The sequence below is a fragment of the Dipteris shenzhenensis genome, chromosome 8, assembly GCF_047967505.1.
Source record: "Dipteris shenzhenensis isolate YYH24624 ecotype China chromosome 8, Dip_SZ_1.0, whole genome shotgun sequence".
Taxonomy (NCBI): domain Eukaryota; kingdom Viridiplantae; phylum Streptophyta; class Polypodiopsida; order Gleicheniales; family Dipteridaceae; genus Dipteris; species Dipteris shenzhenensis.
In genome coordinates this window covers 13,721,347-13,735,348 of record NC_141603.1, presented here as the reverse complement: position 1 = coordinate 13,735,348, position 14,002 = coordinate 13,721,347, and the positions used below count along the sequence as shown (strand labels likewise).

General features: G+C 41.2%; 1 protein-coding gene across 2 annotated transcripts; it reads right to left on the bottom strand.

Annotated features, from left to right (window-relative positions):
* Positions 1 to 3,030: 3,030 nt before the first annotated feature.
* LOC147899143 (uncharacterized) lies at positions 3,031 to 6,690 on the bottom strand. Of its 2 annotated transcripts, none has more exons than XM_087378165.1 (7): positions 5,755 to 6,690; positions 5,462 to 5,515; positions 5,195 to 5,380; positions 4,750 to 4,855; positions 4,513 to 4,554; positions 4,307 to 4,363; positions 3,031 to 4,062 (listed from the first exon to the last, which is right to left on the bottom strand). In XM_087378165.1, exons 1-7 carry the CDS (start codon positions 5,883 to 5,885, stop codon positions 3,259 to 3,261), a joined length of 1,380 nt encoding a protein of 459 aa, XP_087234291.1. In that variant the 5' UTR covers positions 5,886 to 6,690; the 3' UTR covers positions 3,031 to 3,258. The 2 variants fall into 2 exon arrangements, with proteins under 2 accessions (XP_087234291.1, XP_087234293.1); XM_087378167.1 differs by having other exon boundaries at positions 3,031 to 4,059.
* Between the last annotated feature and the right edge of the window lie 7,312 nt (positions 6,691 to 14,002).

The following is a 14,002-nucleotide window of genomic DNA, read 5'->3' as shown; positions in this document are numbered from 1 at the left end:
GCACAGGGGTGGGATCACAAATCTAAAATGCAGAGGTATGTGCTCAATACCTCACTATTGCAGGCTAGAGATTACCTTAGATTAGCTCTAGCTAATTCCCCAAGGACCCTATCGTGGCCACTCTACTGGTTGAGATAGAAAGTGAGCTTCAGTCTATGCAAACTTGGGGAGGCTGAGCATGCTAGGGTACAATGAAGACAATTGAGTTCTCTATAGGCAGAGTGTAGGAGACTATCCATCCTAAAGTCTTCTTTCAAGTGGTCAAATGGAAGCATGTCTGAGAATCTATAGGTAGGTTAATCGAGGAAACATTGTCACATAATTTTAGCATGTAGCTGAGATTTTATTGAGTCATAACTAGCTAGCTTAGTTGGCTCCCTTGATGTGCAAGATGAAGAATGTCTTAACAGTGTGGTTGATGTGCTTGCATATGTTGACAGTCGAGTTTCAAATCCAAAGGTTTTCTCTCGCCAATCCTTTCTCTAAAAAAGAGTTATGGGAGGAATTGTCCTCAATGGAGTTATGTGAGGCATTATCCTCAAGGGAGAAAGAGAGTCACTTGGACCTGATGGATGCTCTATAGCAATTCTATTTGGCATCTTGTGACATCTTAGGGAAAGATATTGTACTGATGGCAAGTGATGCCATGGTCAAGGGTGCTCTTTCTATTAATGTTAATTCCAAGTTGATCAAACTCTTTCCTAAGCTGTCTTTCGGATTAGAGAGATTTGCACTTGGGCAGTTAACAGGGAATAAATGGATTTATAATGTCTATAGATACTTTTGACAGCATTCTTAATGGCTTTACAGCCTTATATTATGCTTCTTCCTCTTTGCAGTATTTCATACTTTTTGGCAATACCTCGAAAAGCATATGACATGGTTAGGTGGGATCAACTTGTGGCTCTGGATCTCGGAGCTAGTGTCATGCAAATGGTGGTTGTGTTGTTTACCAATGCTTTGGCTATACTTGTGTGAATGGAGGAGTAGTTGGGAGGTTTGATTTGAGGTGATCAATTAGGCAAGGTTGCTCAATCACCTTGCTTTTGTTTTTTATTGCTTCATTGCCTTTAATGATGATGTTCAAAAATGGTGTGGAAGTCACTGGGGTTTGATTAGGTTGCCTCAGAATAATTAGTTGTATTCCCAGCTGTTTGCCCATGACATAGTGGTTTTCTCTTAGGATCTAGCAATTGTGGATAACTAGTTCAAGGCATTTCATAAATTATGTGTTGCTTGGGGATTTGTTTGTAGCTAGGCCAAAATGTTTGCCCTCAGGGTGGACCAATCTTCACCCTTGGGTTGTGTGTCTAGCCTGTCGGTCAAGTGGATGCATAGGAATGAGATTGTCCATTATCTTGGTGCCCCTCTTGGACTCTGTCTTTCTCTCAAGTAGAGTCTTTATTGGTACAAAAAAAAGATAAGGTAGATGCTAGTACAATGGCATGGGTTGACTCTTAGTTGAATGCTAGGCTACTTGTCATTCAATAAATGTTCACTGCTTCAACTATAGATGTATCCATTATTTGGAGTCTCAAAGGTCCCATTGGGATGATGTGTTTTGCACTTTCCTTAGGGTAGATATAAGCTAGATTACATTCCATGGGAGGCACTGAAATCCCCAAAACTTCTAGTTGGCTTAGGTTTTCCAAACATATCTAGTCCCAATGTAGCTCTCCTTAGTAAATGGCTGCATTGGCTATTTTTGTTGGATGCTTCGTTGGTGGATATCCACAAGTGGTTTATCGAGAAGGGAAAAGGGCATTGACAGGATCCCCGTACTTAGCACATCGAGATAGCATAGTAGAGTCGTGGTAGATGGCAAAGCTATCTTGGTATGATGTTGCCATTTAACTTGGAGGGGTAGGCCCAAGTCTCAGAGGTGATGCAAGCTTATTAGAAAACATTTGGTGGAGCAAAGTAGTTAGGGGCCTTTGGTTGAACTTGATCTTCCCAAAGTGCATAGTTTGCAATGGAAGGGAATGTGTGCTTGGGTTCAGTTGTGGGATGATGCTAAGGTCGTTGGATGTTCTTGTTTGCTCTTAGGGAATGGTACACGCTTAACAACATGGGAGGTCTCTTTGCTAAATTTGGTGCTTGCACAAATTTCGAGAGCTGGCCCTCCTATATCCGATCTCCCGATTGGCTGGTGAATCAATGGTACCTTGAAAGGGTGGATTTGAAAAAAATTATTACCAAATCTATGTATCAGACCTCGGTTGCTAAACACTCTATGGTTCCTGAGCTGAATAAAAAACAAAGCTGAAGAAGGATCCCTGGCTAGTAGAAGGCTAGGTTCAATGATATTTGGAAAGGTTGTACATCAAGGAAAGCTTTTTATTATGGAAGTCCATTTATCTTTGGCTGCTGGTGCATGGCTGTTTGACTCATTGGATTGCTCTTGGATTGCTATCAACTTGTTGTGTCCCTCATGTGGGAAAGCAGTAGAGGAAGTGTACCATCTCTTGTGGGATTATCCGATGATAAGGACGGTTTGGTTGCACTTGGAAGCGAGGGTGCCAAAAGACGGTTTGATGTCCAGGTTTTGTCTTAGCTCAAAATGTTGAGTTGCTTTGACTGGTGATCCTCATGGGTTTCCTTCTGTTGTGATTGCATGTTGTCCCTATCTCAGGGCAGCTGTAGTGATGGCAGTTGGGGTATCCATAACTAGTTAATTTTCCAACAGTCTAGTTCGCTTGGTGTTAGAGAATCAATGAATGTAGCTTATGCGGTCTTTAAAGTGACATGTGCATGCTTACTAATCTTCAAGTTTCCCCTCGATGATTCCATTTGTGGAACACAATCTTGAGAATAAGTAGTCCTTCTCTAGTTTGAGTGATAATACATGGTGAGTCAATTTGTATGGCATCGTAGACATCTAAATGTTAAATCCTTGCAATTAAAGGAAAAAACAATCTTGTTTATTGAAGGAAATTCTATGAAGGATCCACAAATGGGAGCATAGGGAACCATTTCAAACACAAGAAGGAATAAAGGAAAACTCTCCAATAGATTTGTGTCACCATTGGTGTGGACGCTAACATTTTGTTGCTTCCATTGAAGAACCGTTACCAGCAAACTTTTTGAGTGTTTCCTGCTGTATATAAAGCGCGTGTATAATTTACAAACATATTACCACTAGACTTTTGACGTAAACTGTATGACAGCATTTACATGTCGGACAAGAGACAAAAAATTTACGCATCGCTACAGTTCCGAATTACTATAGAGCACTCAACGAGAAAAGGGTTGTAAGTTTCAGCTGTAGCAGTCAGTACCTTGCTCTTTCTGGGCGGCGGCAGCAGCAGCGGCGGCAGAGGTTTGAGCGGCGTAGAGTGGAGGAGGGGCGGAGGGGAGTAAGTGCAGGAATGGTGGGGCGGAGGAGGGAGGAGCCTGGGAGGTCGGGAGTCTGGGAGGGTAGATGGGAGGAGAAGGGAAGAAGGCAGGAGGAGGGAGGGGGGGGCGAGTGGAGGAGGAGGGAGTAGAGGAGGTGACAGGGAGGAAGGCGGGGGGAGAGGAGGAGGAAGGGGAGGCAGAATTAGAGGAGGGAGGGGGGGAGGTGACGGAGGGGAGACGGGAGAGGAGGGCTTGGAGGCTGGACATGGAGGGGAGCGGCGAGGAAAAGGCCTGTTGAAGGAGCATAGGCTGGCTATGGAGGCCTTCAAACTTGAAAGATTTGGACGGAGAGAGACAATCTATGGGATTATCGCCGGGAATCAATGCCGGAGTATTGACGGAATTAGTCGTACTTCGCTTCAGTCCGACGAGCTGATCGACAGTCCAATACTGCTGCTGCTGTGGTTGTTGATGATGATGATCTTGTTGCTGGAGCTGCTGCAAATCATGGTATCTTTGATCGAGCTGCAGATCATGATATCGAAGTTGTTGCTGCTGTTGATCCGGTGACGATTCACCGCTGCAAACCACATGATCAGCCATGGTCTTTCTTGCAGCTCCAGGTTGCAAGAGCACTGGGTGCATAGCGTACACCCCCGGAATGCTCTGCAAATAATTGAACTTCCTTTGCAAGAACAGCACAAAGTTGAGATCCTCCATCGACTGCTGCAACGTAAAAAATCAACCAGTTCAAATCAACCAGTTCATGATTCATCATCCTTCCACCCTTGACAAAATCACAGCCTCTTATCTCTCATCATCCACTGCTCAGCTCAAATATTGCCCAAAAATAGCTCTGGATCCCAGTACAATTCATGCTTTCAATTTTTTACATCCAATCAGTCCAGCACCCACCTTCTCCAATCCCCAAAACCTTTCATCACCCTTCCCCAAAAGTACCACAGCTTACCTTCCTCAAAGATCCCACTTGTACCAGCCCTTCTTTCACTGCCACAATCGCTATTGTCTGCGCACATCCACCGCACTTCATCATATTCTCATACATCACACCCCCTCATCAACCTCTCGTTTGGTTCTCTCTCTCTCGAGCCTCTCCATCTCTGCTTCTCTCTCTCTCTCTCTCTCTCTCTCTCAATCAAAAACATTTTAGCTCACCTCGATCCCGCTTTTGAATTGCGCTTCCCACGTCCTTGGATGCTGCCATCACCACATCACCCATTTTTATAGCTACTATCATCCTTCCTTCCATTATCCATACCCATCTTTAATTCCTAGTTTTGAAGAAATCCTCTCTCGAATTACTTACAGGGTCTAGCGCCCCTTGCCACGCAGGCGGATACTGCGGATCAGTTAATTCCTAGTTTTGAAGAAATCTTCTCTCGAATTACTTACAGGGTCTAGCGCCCCTTGCCACGCAGGCGGATACTGCGGATCAGCTTCCATGGGCTCTTTGTAAATCCACTTGTGACTGTTGTCTGCTGCCACCTTCCCCATCAGCCTGAAAAAAGACACCGAAAGAACCAGCCTTTTTCAGTATGCCAAGAGTATAGCTTCAGCAAAGAACTTCACGCGTTTATCCAGACACGGACAATTGTCTATCCAGCGGTGCTTGCAACGTTTGTTTCGGTCATCCAAACAAGTTCCACCGCAGTTGAACTCATTACACATTGCAGTATAGAGCTTATATTCTACCGAGACAAAACCCTATCAGTTCACATTACATTAGAAAGCTCTGCCTGTGCAAGAAACACATGCCGAGGGACCTTCAATAACCAACAACTTTAAATTCTGCAAGCTGCACCACTGTTGTACGGTACAATCCAGATGAAAGGCTTACCCTTCTCCAAAACTATAGACTTCATGCGACATCTTGAAGAATAACTCCGGTTGCATGTATTGACTGCCCTCAGGAGCTGGATGCTGATCGGGGCCTGAAGTGTAAGACGAAGTCGAAACATTCGATTCATTTGCAGACCTTGCACAAGTAATGAAGTCGCAGAACCCATCCTCCCAAACAAGGATCCTATGGCATGCCGTTCAATTCAGTCGAGTATGGATGTATAGAATCCGAGGGCAAGTTAATACAACTAAAGTTGAAACATACCAGTTTCTTTTATTCCCTTTAGATCGATCAAGAACGCTGCTTTCTGTGTCCCACCTGCGAACCATACAAGGCACAATTACACAAAAGCAAAACAAGTTGCTGTGTCGATATCCCTCTCTCTCTCTTTCCGTCTCTCTTTGCCCGCGTCCCCAGGTCTCTCTGTGCTTGCTTGTCTTCTCCCTTTCAGCTAACGCCGCCTTATTCTCGCTACGGGACCTTGTCATCTACGTCCGAACAAGCCGAAAACAAAAAACAATTCATAAAGTATGTTTGCACACCCATATGACGCTTACTTTGGTGGAGGATAATTTCGAGGTAGGATCCTCCAGAAGACTGCATAAACCCAATCCGACTCTGTACAAAGTCGACGGAGTGTTTGCTGAAGCAGGTAGCTTACTACAGGATAACCCCCACCGGCCTCCATTGTCGTAGAGCCTTTCGGCGCCAACACTGAACAGTTGCCGCTTCCCACCGTCTCGCCGGCCTTCAAGAAATTCAATCGGGGCACGCTTCTCTTTACCTTTCTCCTTCAGTATTTGTTTTTATGTATGGACTCCGCATCTTGTTTAATCATTTACAATTGATCATCTCCTCTTCCTCACTTCGCCGTCCCTGTTTGAACTTTGGACCCACGCTATCGATCGACCTCCGTCAAGCTGTCAACTTTCGTCTGCTTGCTGTCTGCTGCGCTCGGCCATCGACAACTCTTCAGTCCTATCAGCAACCCTCATCCTGTTGATATGGACAGAAACATCTCAGTTCCGAGCTCTCCTGCCGATCCCCGTCTAGTTTTGGTTGAGCCTCCAGTAAGAGGTCTCTCTCGCCTCGCTTCTAAAAGGTCTTTCCACGGTTCCACCTCATCGCCCATGCCCAACAGCCTCCCAACACCCTGCCAACTACCGTTTGTGGACTGTGGGCCGACGAGCTCTATGGGCCAGACAATTGCTCACAGCTGTCACTCCTTACAGGCGCTGGCCCGCTCATCCCGAGGTCTAGCCAAATTGTGCCGGCGCCTTCCTGCCTCTGCGGCTAGCCTTTGTCTGCCCACTTAATGCAGAGCACATCAATAATCGCGGGTCGGGGGGAGACACTGTCGCGAGGCCCTCAACATGTCCAGCCGTTGCAGAAGAGTTTGCCAACTTGCAAGCTGTGATGGGCGTGTGGCTAGCGTCGGGATCCCGATGCGGGATCTAACGTAGGAAACAGGACATGAAAGGGTCGAAGATGAGTGAGAGCCACAAGATGGGGGGGGGGGGGGCGACTCGGGAGACATTAAATATGGTAGAAGATGAAGTTGGAGGTATAATATATATTGTATTTACTTATAAATTTTTTACCCAAAAAAAGTTTATGTATATATGTAGGTGTGTAACCCAAAAAAAGTTATTTACCTGTAAATTTTTCCAAAAAAACGTATATTTGTGCATACATATGTATATCTGTATCTGTGCACGTATATATCTATACATATATATATAGATATACAAATATGTATTTTATGATGGTATCTACACATATATATATATATATATCGACAGGACACATATATAAAAATATTTTTTCTTTTAGCCTATAGATACAAATATATAGTATATAGATATCTGTGCATGTATATATCTTGTGTGAGTGCGTGTATATATATATAGAGGTACACAAATATAAATATATGTATGTTTTAACGTAAATAAATATATATATATACATTTAAAGGTTCAGGTGAGAGAAGAGGACAATTGTCGCACGCTGGGGCCCACGGCTGTCAGATCCAACGGCTGCGATCCCATCACCGTTGCGTTGTCCCCATCCACCCCGACAGCCCGCCGCTAATTACTTTTGTCCTACCGCAGATGCTCCATTTTTTGACTGTACACGTCAGCACGGCTCCTTGCCAGTTGTACCTCCTGGACCCCCTCCCATGGGGCCCGCCTTTTTTTCAACTCGTGTAAGCCGTTCATATTTTCTTAAAAGATAATAAATTTTTAAATAAAAAAGCTGTACCAGCTCGACAAGAAACCAAATCGCACGCGCGCCATTTTTGTTTTTGTTTTGTTCAATATATCACCAACCTTGCCCCTTGGCAAAACCTTTCACCTCATTCACTAATTCCCTTGTCACTTCTCGACACTTCCCCACATTCCCCAAACTTTCGCTCAGGTGATTAGGTAGAGTCCCAACCACAAATATCAACTAAAACCCTCCTTTGCTAATCAGATTCAACACCCACATGCCTTCCCTTCTTGGTTGTGTAGTGCATGATTTCCCAACAATGACAAGGCAACTATTAGGCCTAAGTAGGCTCCTCAAGATGCCCCATGTTTCGTCTTAGGCTTATTGCAAGCTTACTTATTGCTCTTTACTTGACTGAGTCATTGGCTTGGCAATAACTACTGCCTTTCAGTGGGGGGAGGGGTCAGGAATTTCAGTCAACTCAATTTTACCTTGCAAGGGAAACGTTGTAGCCCCTTCCATCGTTATGTGTAGAGGAAGTTACGATACTTTTTCAAGATTGTATGTTGGAATGCATTTGCAACGACTAGTGACAACATGAGTGAAAGCATGCATTAATTGTTGTCACATGAACTTGTCTACTCAGAACTTAATGCATTATCATGCAGTTATACAAATTTTAGCATTACCTTTTGATGTGCATCATTAAAATATGTGTCTATTGCATATAGGATGGCTATTAACGTTTTCTTGAAATCCTCATTGACTTCTATATCTCTACTTGTGTAGAATATAATTATTATTTTCTGTGTAAAGGTAGTGAAATTTTTTCAAGCTGAGCACGGTGGTGTTGTAGTTCACCACACATCACTAAATATCCTCGGGATATATCGTTAAACTTGAGGATTATCTAAATCACTCAAGTGAAAGCTCCAAAACAATAATCCCTCTATATAATTGAAGTCTTTTTTTCCTTGTGTGTATAGTGTACATTATATAAATATACTCACCTCTCCACAACTTCACCATGGGCACCTTTATAACACAAATTGACTCTACATCTCTAGAGATTTGTTATGCATAGTCATTCTTCAACTCTATTCCTTCTTGGATCCTCAACTTGGTCTTCTCTTCTTCTCTAAAGCTCCTGTTGTGTAACTTTCCATGGATGCCCTTTCATTTGAATTCCATCATATTGCATATCCTCATCTCACCTTTCCATCTTTATTGGAACCATGGCCACATTCAAGACACTCTTCATCATCTATTGTCCATCCTCCCTTTTTTACACAAATGATATCCATTCTACATGATAGAAGCAGAAAAAATCAAATCCTAGGTCACCTTTTGAAATAGCCACGGCTAGGTACTATCATTGCATGATGACCAACTCCTCGGGGGGCGAACTTAGTTTTAAGCCCTATGGCATGTATGTTTATAACCCATTTATAAACTCTTCTTGAGCACCTGCATATACAATCTCTCAACCATCTTGTATTCATGCTCTATACTTGTAAAATACTAAGGAAAAACATTCAAATTCATGACTCGAAAAATATGAAAAATCAGGCAAATGATTCAATTGGGAGAATAAATAAAGAAGGTATGTGTTTGAGTTTCTTGCAATGGTTATTATTGTTCAACCTACAATCACTCGAATAGTGACCCATCCTCCTACAATGGTGACACTTCTTAGCCACCTTGTTGAAGATCGCTAGTTCTTCATAGTTATTGCTACTTGTTAATGTAGTTGTCTTCATCTCCTTTTCTTTCTCAAGTAGAGATAACACACATCTATCAATTCTGGAATATTCTATAAGGTTGTTGTCAATGCATTGTATTCCTTAGGCATACCTTTTAGGAGAATTGATATTGCATCCTCTTCTCCTACCTCTACATCTATGCTTTCCAACAATTGGGTACCTAGTGATATTTCTTACCTTGTTCACTAATTGTGCCAAGGATTCATTGAAGTTCATTTGCAGTCCATAGAACTCAATCTTGAGATAAATTTCTTAATTCAAGTTGCTTTACCTCCAAATAGAGATTTCAACTCATCCCATGGATCCTTAGCATTCTCCTTGGAGTCTGTGTGATGGATTGAATAAGTGCCCAAGTGTAGCCCAATCAACAATAATGCTTGTCCACCATTTTTTAAACAAATTTCACTTGGTGCATTGGCTACTTAATTCTGTATGGCAGCATAGTTTGCCATTTGTCATTAACATTTCTTGACTGAGGGTTCGCATGTGAAGTCATTTATCAAAACTAAGAGTTGTGATGTAAGCAAACATGTATATACATTTGTATATTATTTGCTCATTTTAGTTATTCTACATTCATACATTATTTTGGGTAGCCTGCAAAACAAGCATGTGCACTGTTGTTCAAGTGGGTGGCTTTAACAGAATTTGAGTTTTCAAAAATAGGCTAAAACGTATAGAGCTCCTATGTTTGGTGGAGAAAGAATCACCAAACCATTTTTTTAATATGCAAGAGCATATACTAGTGCATCTTATGGATGAGATGTCCATTGTAGGCAGTTTTCCTTGTTGATGGATGGTTTTTCCAAAGAGATTCATCAAATCCATCAAGGAGTTTGTTGATAAAAAAGGGCATGATCAAAAGGTCTTATGGCGTAAGGATGGTTTGTTCATGGGTCTCTATTTTTTATCATTCAATATTTGATTAATGTAGGTCCTAAATCTCCAAGAGTATGGAATAATGAGAGGAATAATGAGTATGGAATAATGAGGATGATAAGAAGCTAACAGGTGAGTGTTGCAAGGTAAAGGAAAGAAGGTAAAATTACTCCACGAACTCATGAGCAAGTTTCCAAATGCCTTACATAATTTAAAGAATATGCAAAAATCACTAGAGATCCATGAAATTGAAAAGAAAATATATTGTATGAGAGTAAATCCTTTAACAAATTTGAGCCACGCCATTTAAAGCCCATGATTCTGCCTCCAAGTTTTGAGTACAGATTGATTCAACCAACATTAAAATCATAAGGACATGGTCTCAATGAAGCAAAGGAAAAATGTTGGCCTCGAGTTATCCGACTAACCTAGGTTAGGATTGAGTACCCAAGCGCTAGTGATTTGAGTGCTACAACCTAGGGGCCACCGATGAAGCAAGTGGCATGACCCCAAGAACCCAAGATGTGCAAGAAAAGGCCATGGTCACACTATACGGCCAATCCATGGTAGCAATTTAGCCAGATTCCAACTTGGCTATTTTGAAAGGCGGTCCTCAAAATGGCCAATCTAGAGTCCTAGGTTATTTAGCTGTTGAGTCTAATGTAGAATGGGATTCTTTGCTCACCCTCTTATTGGTTTAAGTAGGTTTTGCATACCTAGAAATCCTCGGAGTGCAAGAGAGGGCATCTTCCACCAAGTACTAGCATTGTTTGTATCCTAGCACTAGGTTAACTAGTCACTTGAGGGGTGAAGGGAGAATGCCATCAACAACATGAGTGTTGCTACTTCAAGCATAGTGCATCATGTTTTTTAGTATGTTGAAGTACTAAAACATCATTAGGATTATTTCCTAGTGTTTGCAAATTTTATGTCACATGCAGCAAACATTTAACAAAGACTTGAATCCAAGTCCCGAACAAGAGCTCAAATTGATATTGGGGAAAATTGGTCAAGAGGCTCTTTGGTAATGGACACAATGCTACATACAATAAGATTTGAGCTCCTTCTCCTAGAGTAGAGATGTGATCACATAGTACATTCATTTGGTGTATTATAAGTGATACTTGTACTTAAATTGATAAGGTTTCCAATTACTTTATTTTATTGTGTGACTATGGTTCTATTGTCCCTCACATGCCTTGTTCTTGATGTCTTGATTGTCGTTATTTACCTACATGCTAATATCTTGACTAAATGCTTTCTACCACCATCTTCATTTTGCCTTAAAGCTTTGACATGCCTTGTGTGGAGTAAAGGTGAGGAGCTAATTGCTAGTTCCTTCTATGGACTACTATAAATTGAATGTCAAGATAGCAAAATTGAGCAAGATTAGCATTGGTTATTGAAAGGCAAGGAAGGGGGGGAAGAAAGTTTTGAGAGAAAGTGAGAAAAGGGATCCAAGATCATTCACGGCATCCAAATCAAAGTTTGTGAATTCTTTGGCAAGTACCTTGAAAGTATGGACTAGGTTCTATCTTCTATAGTTGCCCATTTAAGTTGAAGTAATTTTTTTGTTATTGACTTACAAAGGATAAGAATATGAGGTAGCTTTCAAGGCAAGACAATTTTATTTTAATCCATGCCTATATGTGTGGATACAATACTTCCAAGAAGTTCCGGGGTTCAAGTATTGCCCTTTTTTCCTCTTATATACATACACATGGCCTTGGTTCATTGTAATATTTTGCCTAAGTTGCATTAATTCGTATTATTCAAAAAATAGAATAAAGTCGTGTTTTTTTAATTTAAAATGAAGAATACGTTTTATTCTAATTTATTCGTATGAATAATTTTACCAAAAAAATTTGATGGTGTGTCTATGGTGAATGAAGCCACCTCACTCGCATTACATGCCTGATCAATTGATTGAAGGCTACTCATGATCAATTAGGCATGTGAACGGTCTAGCATGTGATTAAACAAATTTGGCAGAACATCTCAACTAAAAAAGAGCAATTAATGGCAACGTGATATTATTTGAATGCATGCATGAAATTGTAATTGATGTTTAATTCGATCCATTATAATGGTCTACATGGAATCACCTATCACCAAAGTGTTTTTGTGAGGGAATGATTCCAGCGGGACATATATGTCTTGTCAATATATCCTAGCCCCTATTTGGGATCCCTCAAGGACTATATTGACTTTGATTGTTTGAATATCACTAATGATTACTTGGACATTGCTGTACATATATAAAGATGACCGTCAGAGTGATCGATGCAATCACGTGTGTATCAAGTTAGTGACCAGCAAAGCCACATGTGTGTGAAGGCATTAAAACTTGTAAATCTTCTCTTTCTTAAATGATTGTTTCATGAGTGCAACATCCAAATGCACAACATGAAATATCATCGATGACACCCACAAAAAGTAAAGTTCTTCAGGACATGCTGCAATAGACACCAATATTATTATTATGTGACCATTTGTTTCATCCTACAATTTTTATCGTTCTCTAATTTCTTGTACAATGATAGTTTAAAGTTGTTTTCTAGTATCTCCTCTAGTGGCATTAATGGAAGATGTTTAGACTAAATACTAATAAGTTTTCATTTGTTAATCCCCTAAGCTCTACCAAATCCAAGCTAAAGTTATCCTCCCATCCATATTGAAGAGTACCTTACCATTGGCAAACCAAAAACTCCTCAAAATTAATGCTTTTGTACTTTTTGTGAAACTACTATATGCAAAGAGACAGGTGAAGAAACATAGCCTTTTCATGAGCTCTTGTTGCAATTCATTATATTCTTCAACCTCATGTAAGAGATGCTCTTATAATGCCCCAGCTTTACAATCGCACCTCTTACTGTATGAGGTTAGCCTTTGTGATGAATTGCAACAAGAGCTCATTGAAATGAAAATTTTTATCGACCAGTATCTTTTCATAGAGTATAATTTTACAAAAAAAATAAAATACTTAACTTTGAATAGATCCATTTCTTAGGAGACACTACAGATGAGGTTTAGGGTAAATCTTGTAGAATCATGCAAATGGAAAACTTAAAATTTAATAACAATCGATCAAAATATTTCATCATTAATGTTTCCATATCTGATACTAAAGAACAATTTTGAATTTTCCATAGACCAAAACATTGAAAAAAAAATTACTAATGTGCAATGAAGTTAATGTAAACATAAAAAATTTATCGGACCCCATTGGAGTTATTGCATAATAAAATTATCTTTATGGCTTTGTGGCTAAAATCCTAACCCCAAGAACCTCTATGAAGTGCTAAGTCTAATTGGACCAAAGTGTTGGTGTCTAGTTTTTTAAACCTCTAAAACATGCTGTGGATTCTGTAAGAAAACAATACAACGTTTGTGCTCAACAGGTAACAGGATCTCATATGCAAGAGAGAAAAGCTGATAGTATGGAGAATAAAAAATTTGATTACTGTAAAACTAATACAATAGATGCGCTGCCTCCCAGCCGTGTGCTCCTGTGAGAGAAGCTTCGATGGCATGCTGGAAATAGTAGAGGACGGAGGTTGGATGCTAAGGAATCAGGGTTGTTGTAGCCAGTGATGATATGGGCTTCATGGGCCTGCTATTTTATAGCCACCAGTCGTAGTCGGTTAGACCCAATTGGGAGACCAACCCAGTCTGCCCAAACCAACCGACTTGAGGTCGGTCCCGAAATAGGCCACTAACCACACGATAGAACCGTGGCGCAGAATAGAGCAACTTACCTACAGTTCCTGTTTGGCCCACAGCCATCCGGGATCATCTGGGGCTCCAAACGGGCCCCGCAACCTGAGAGTGGGTTGCCCCAAAAATGCTCCGTCTACCCTCAGTGCGGTCAGTCATGGGATGCCTTCCCGCACTTGCATGTAGCCTAGTTTGCAATGTGCCAACTCTATCTGAAGCAGTCCAGCCATCAGGC

Bases quoted from the DNA above. Each gene is read 5' to 3' on its own strand.
- LOC147899143 (XM_087378165.1), bottom strand. From the start codon at position 5,885: ATGGAGGCCGGTGGGGGTTATCCTGTAGTAAGCTACCTGCTTCAGCAA. The intron at 4,555-4,749 runs GTAAGTAATTCG...TGGTGATGGCAG, and splicing joins GGCAAGGGGCGCTAGACCCT to CATCCAAGGACGTGGGAAGC. The intron at 4,063-4,306 runs GTAAGCTGTGGT...TTTACGTTGCAG, and splicing joins AAGTGGGATCTTTGAGGAAG to CAGTCGATGGAGGATCTCAA.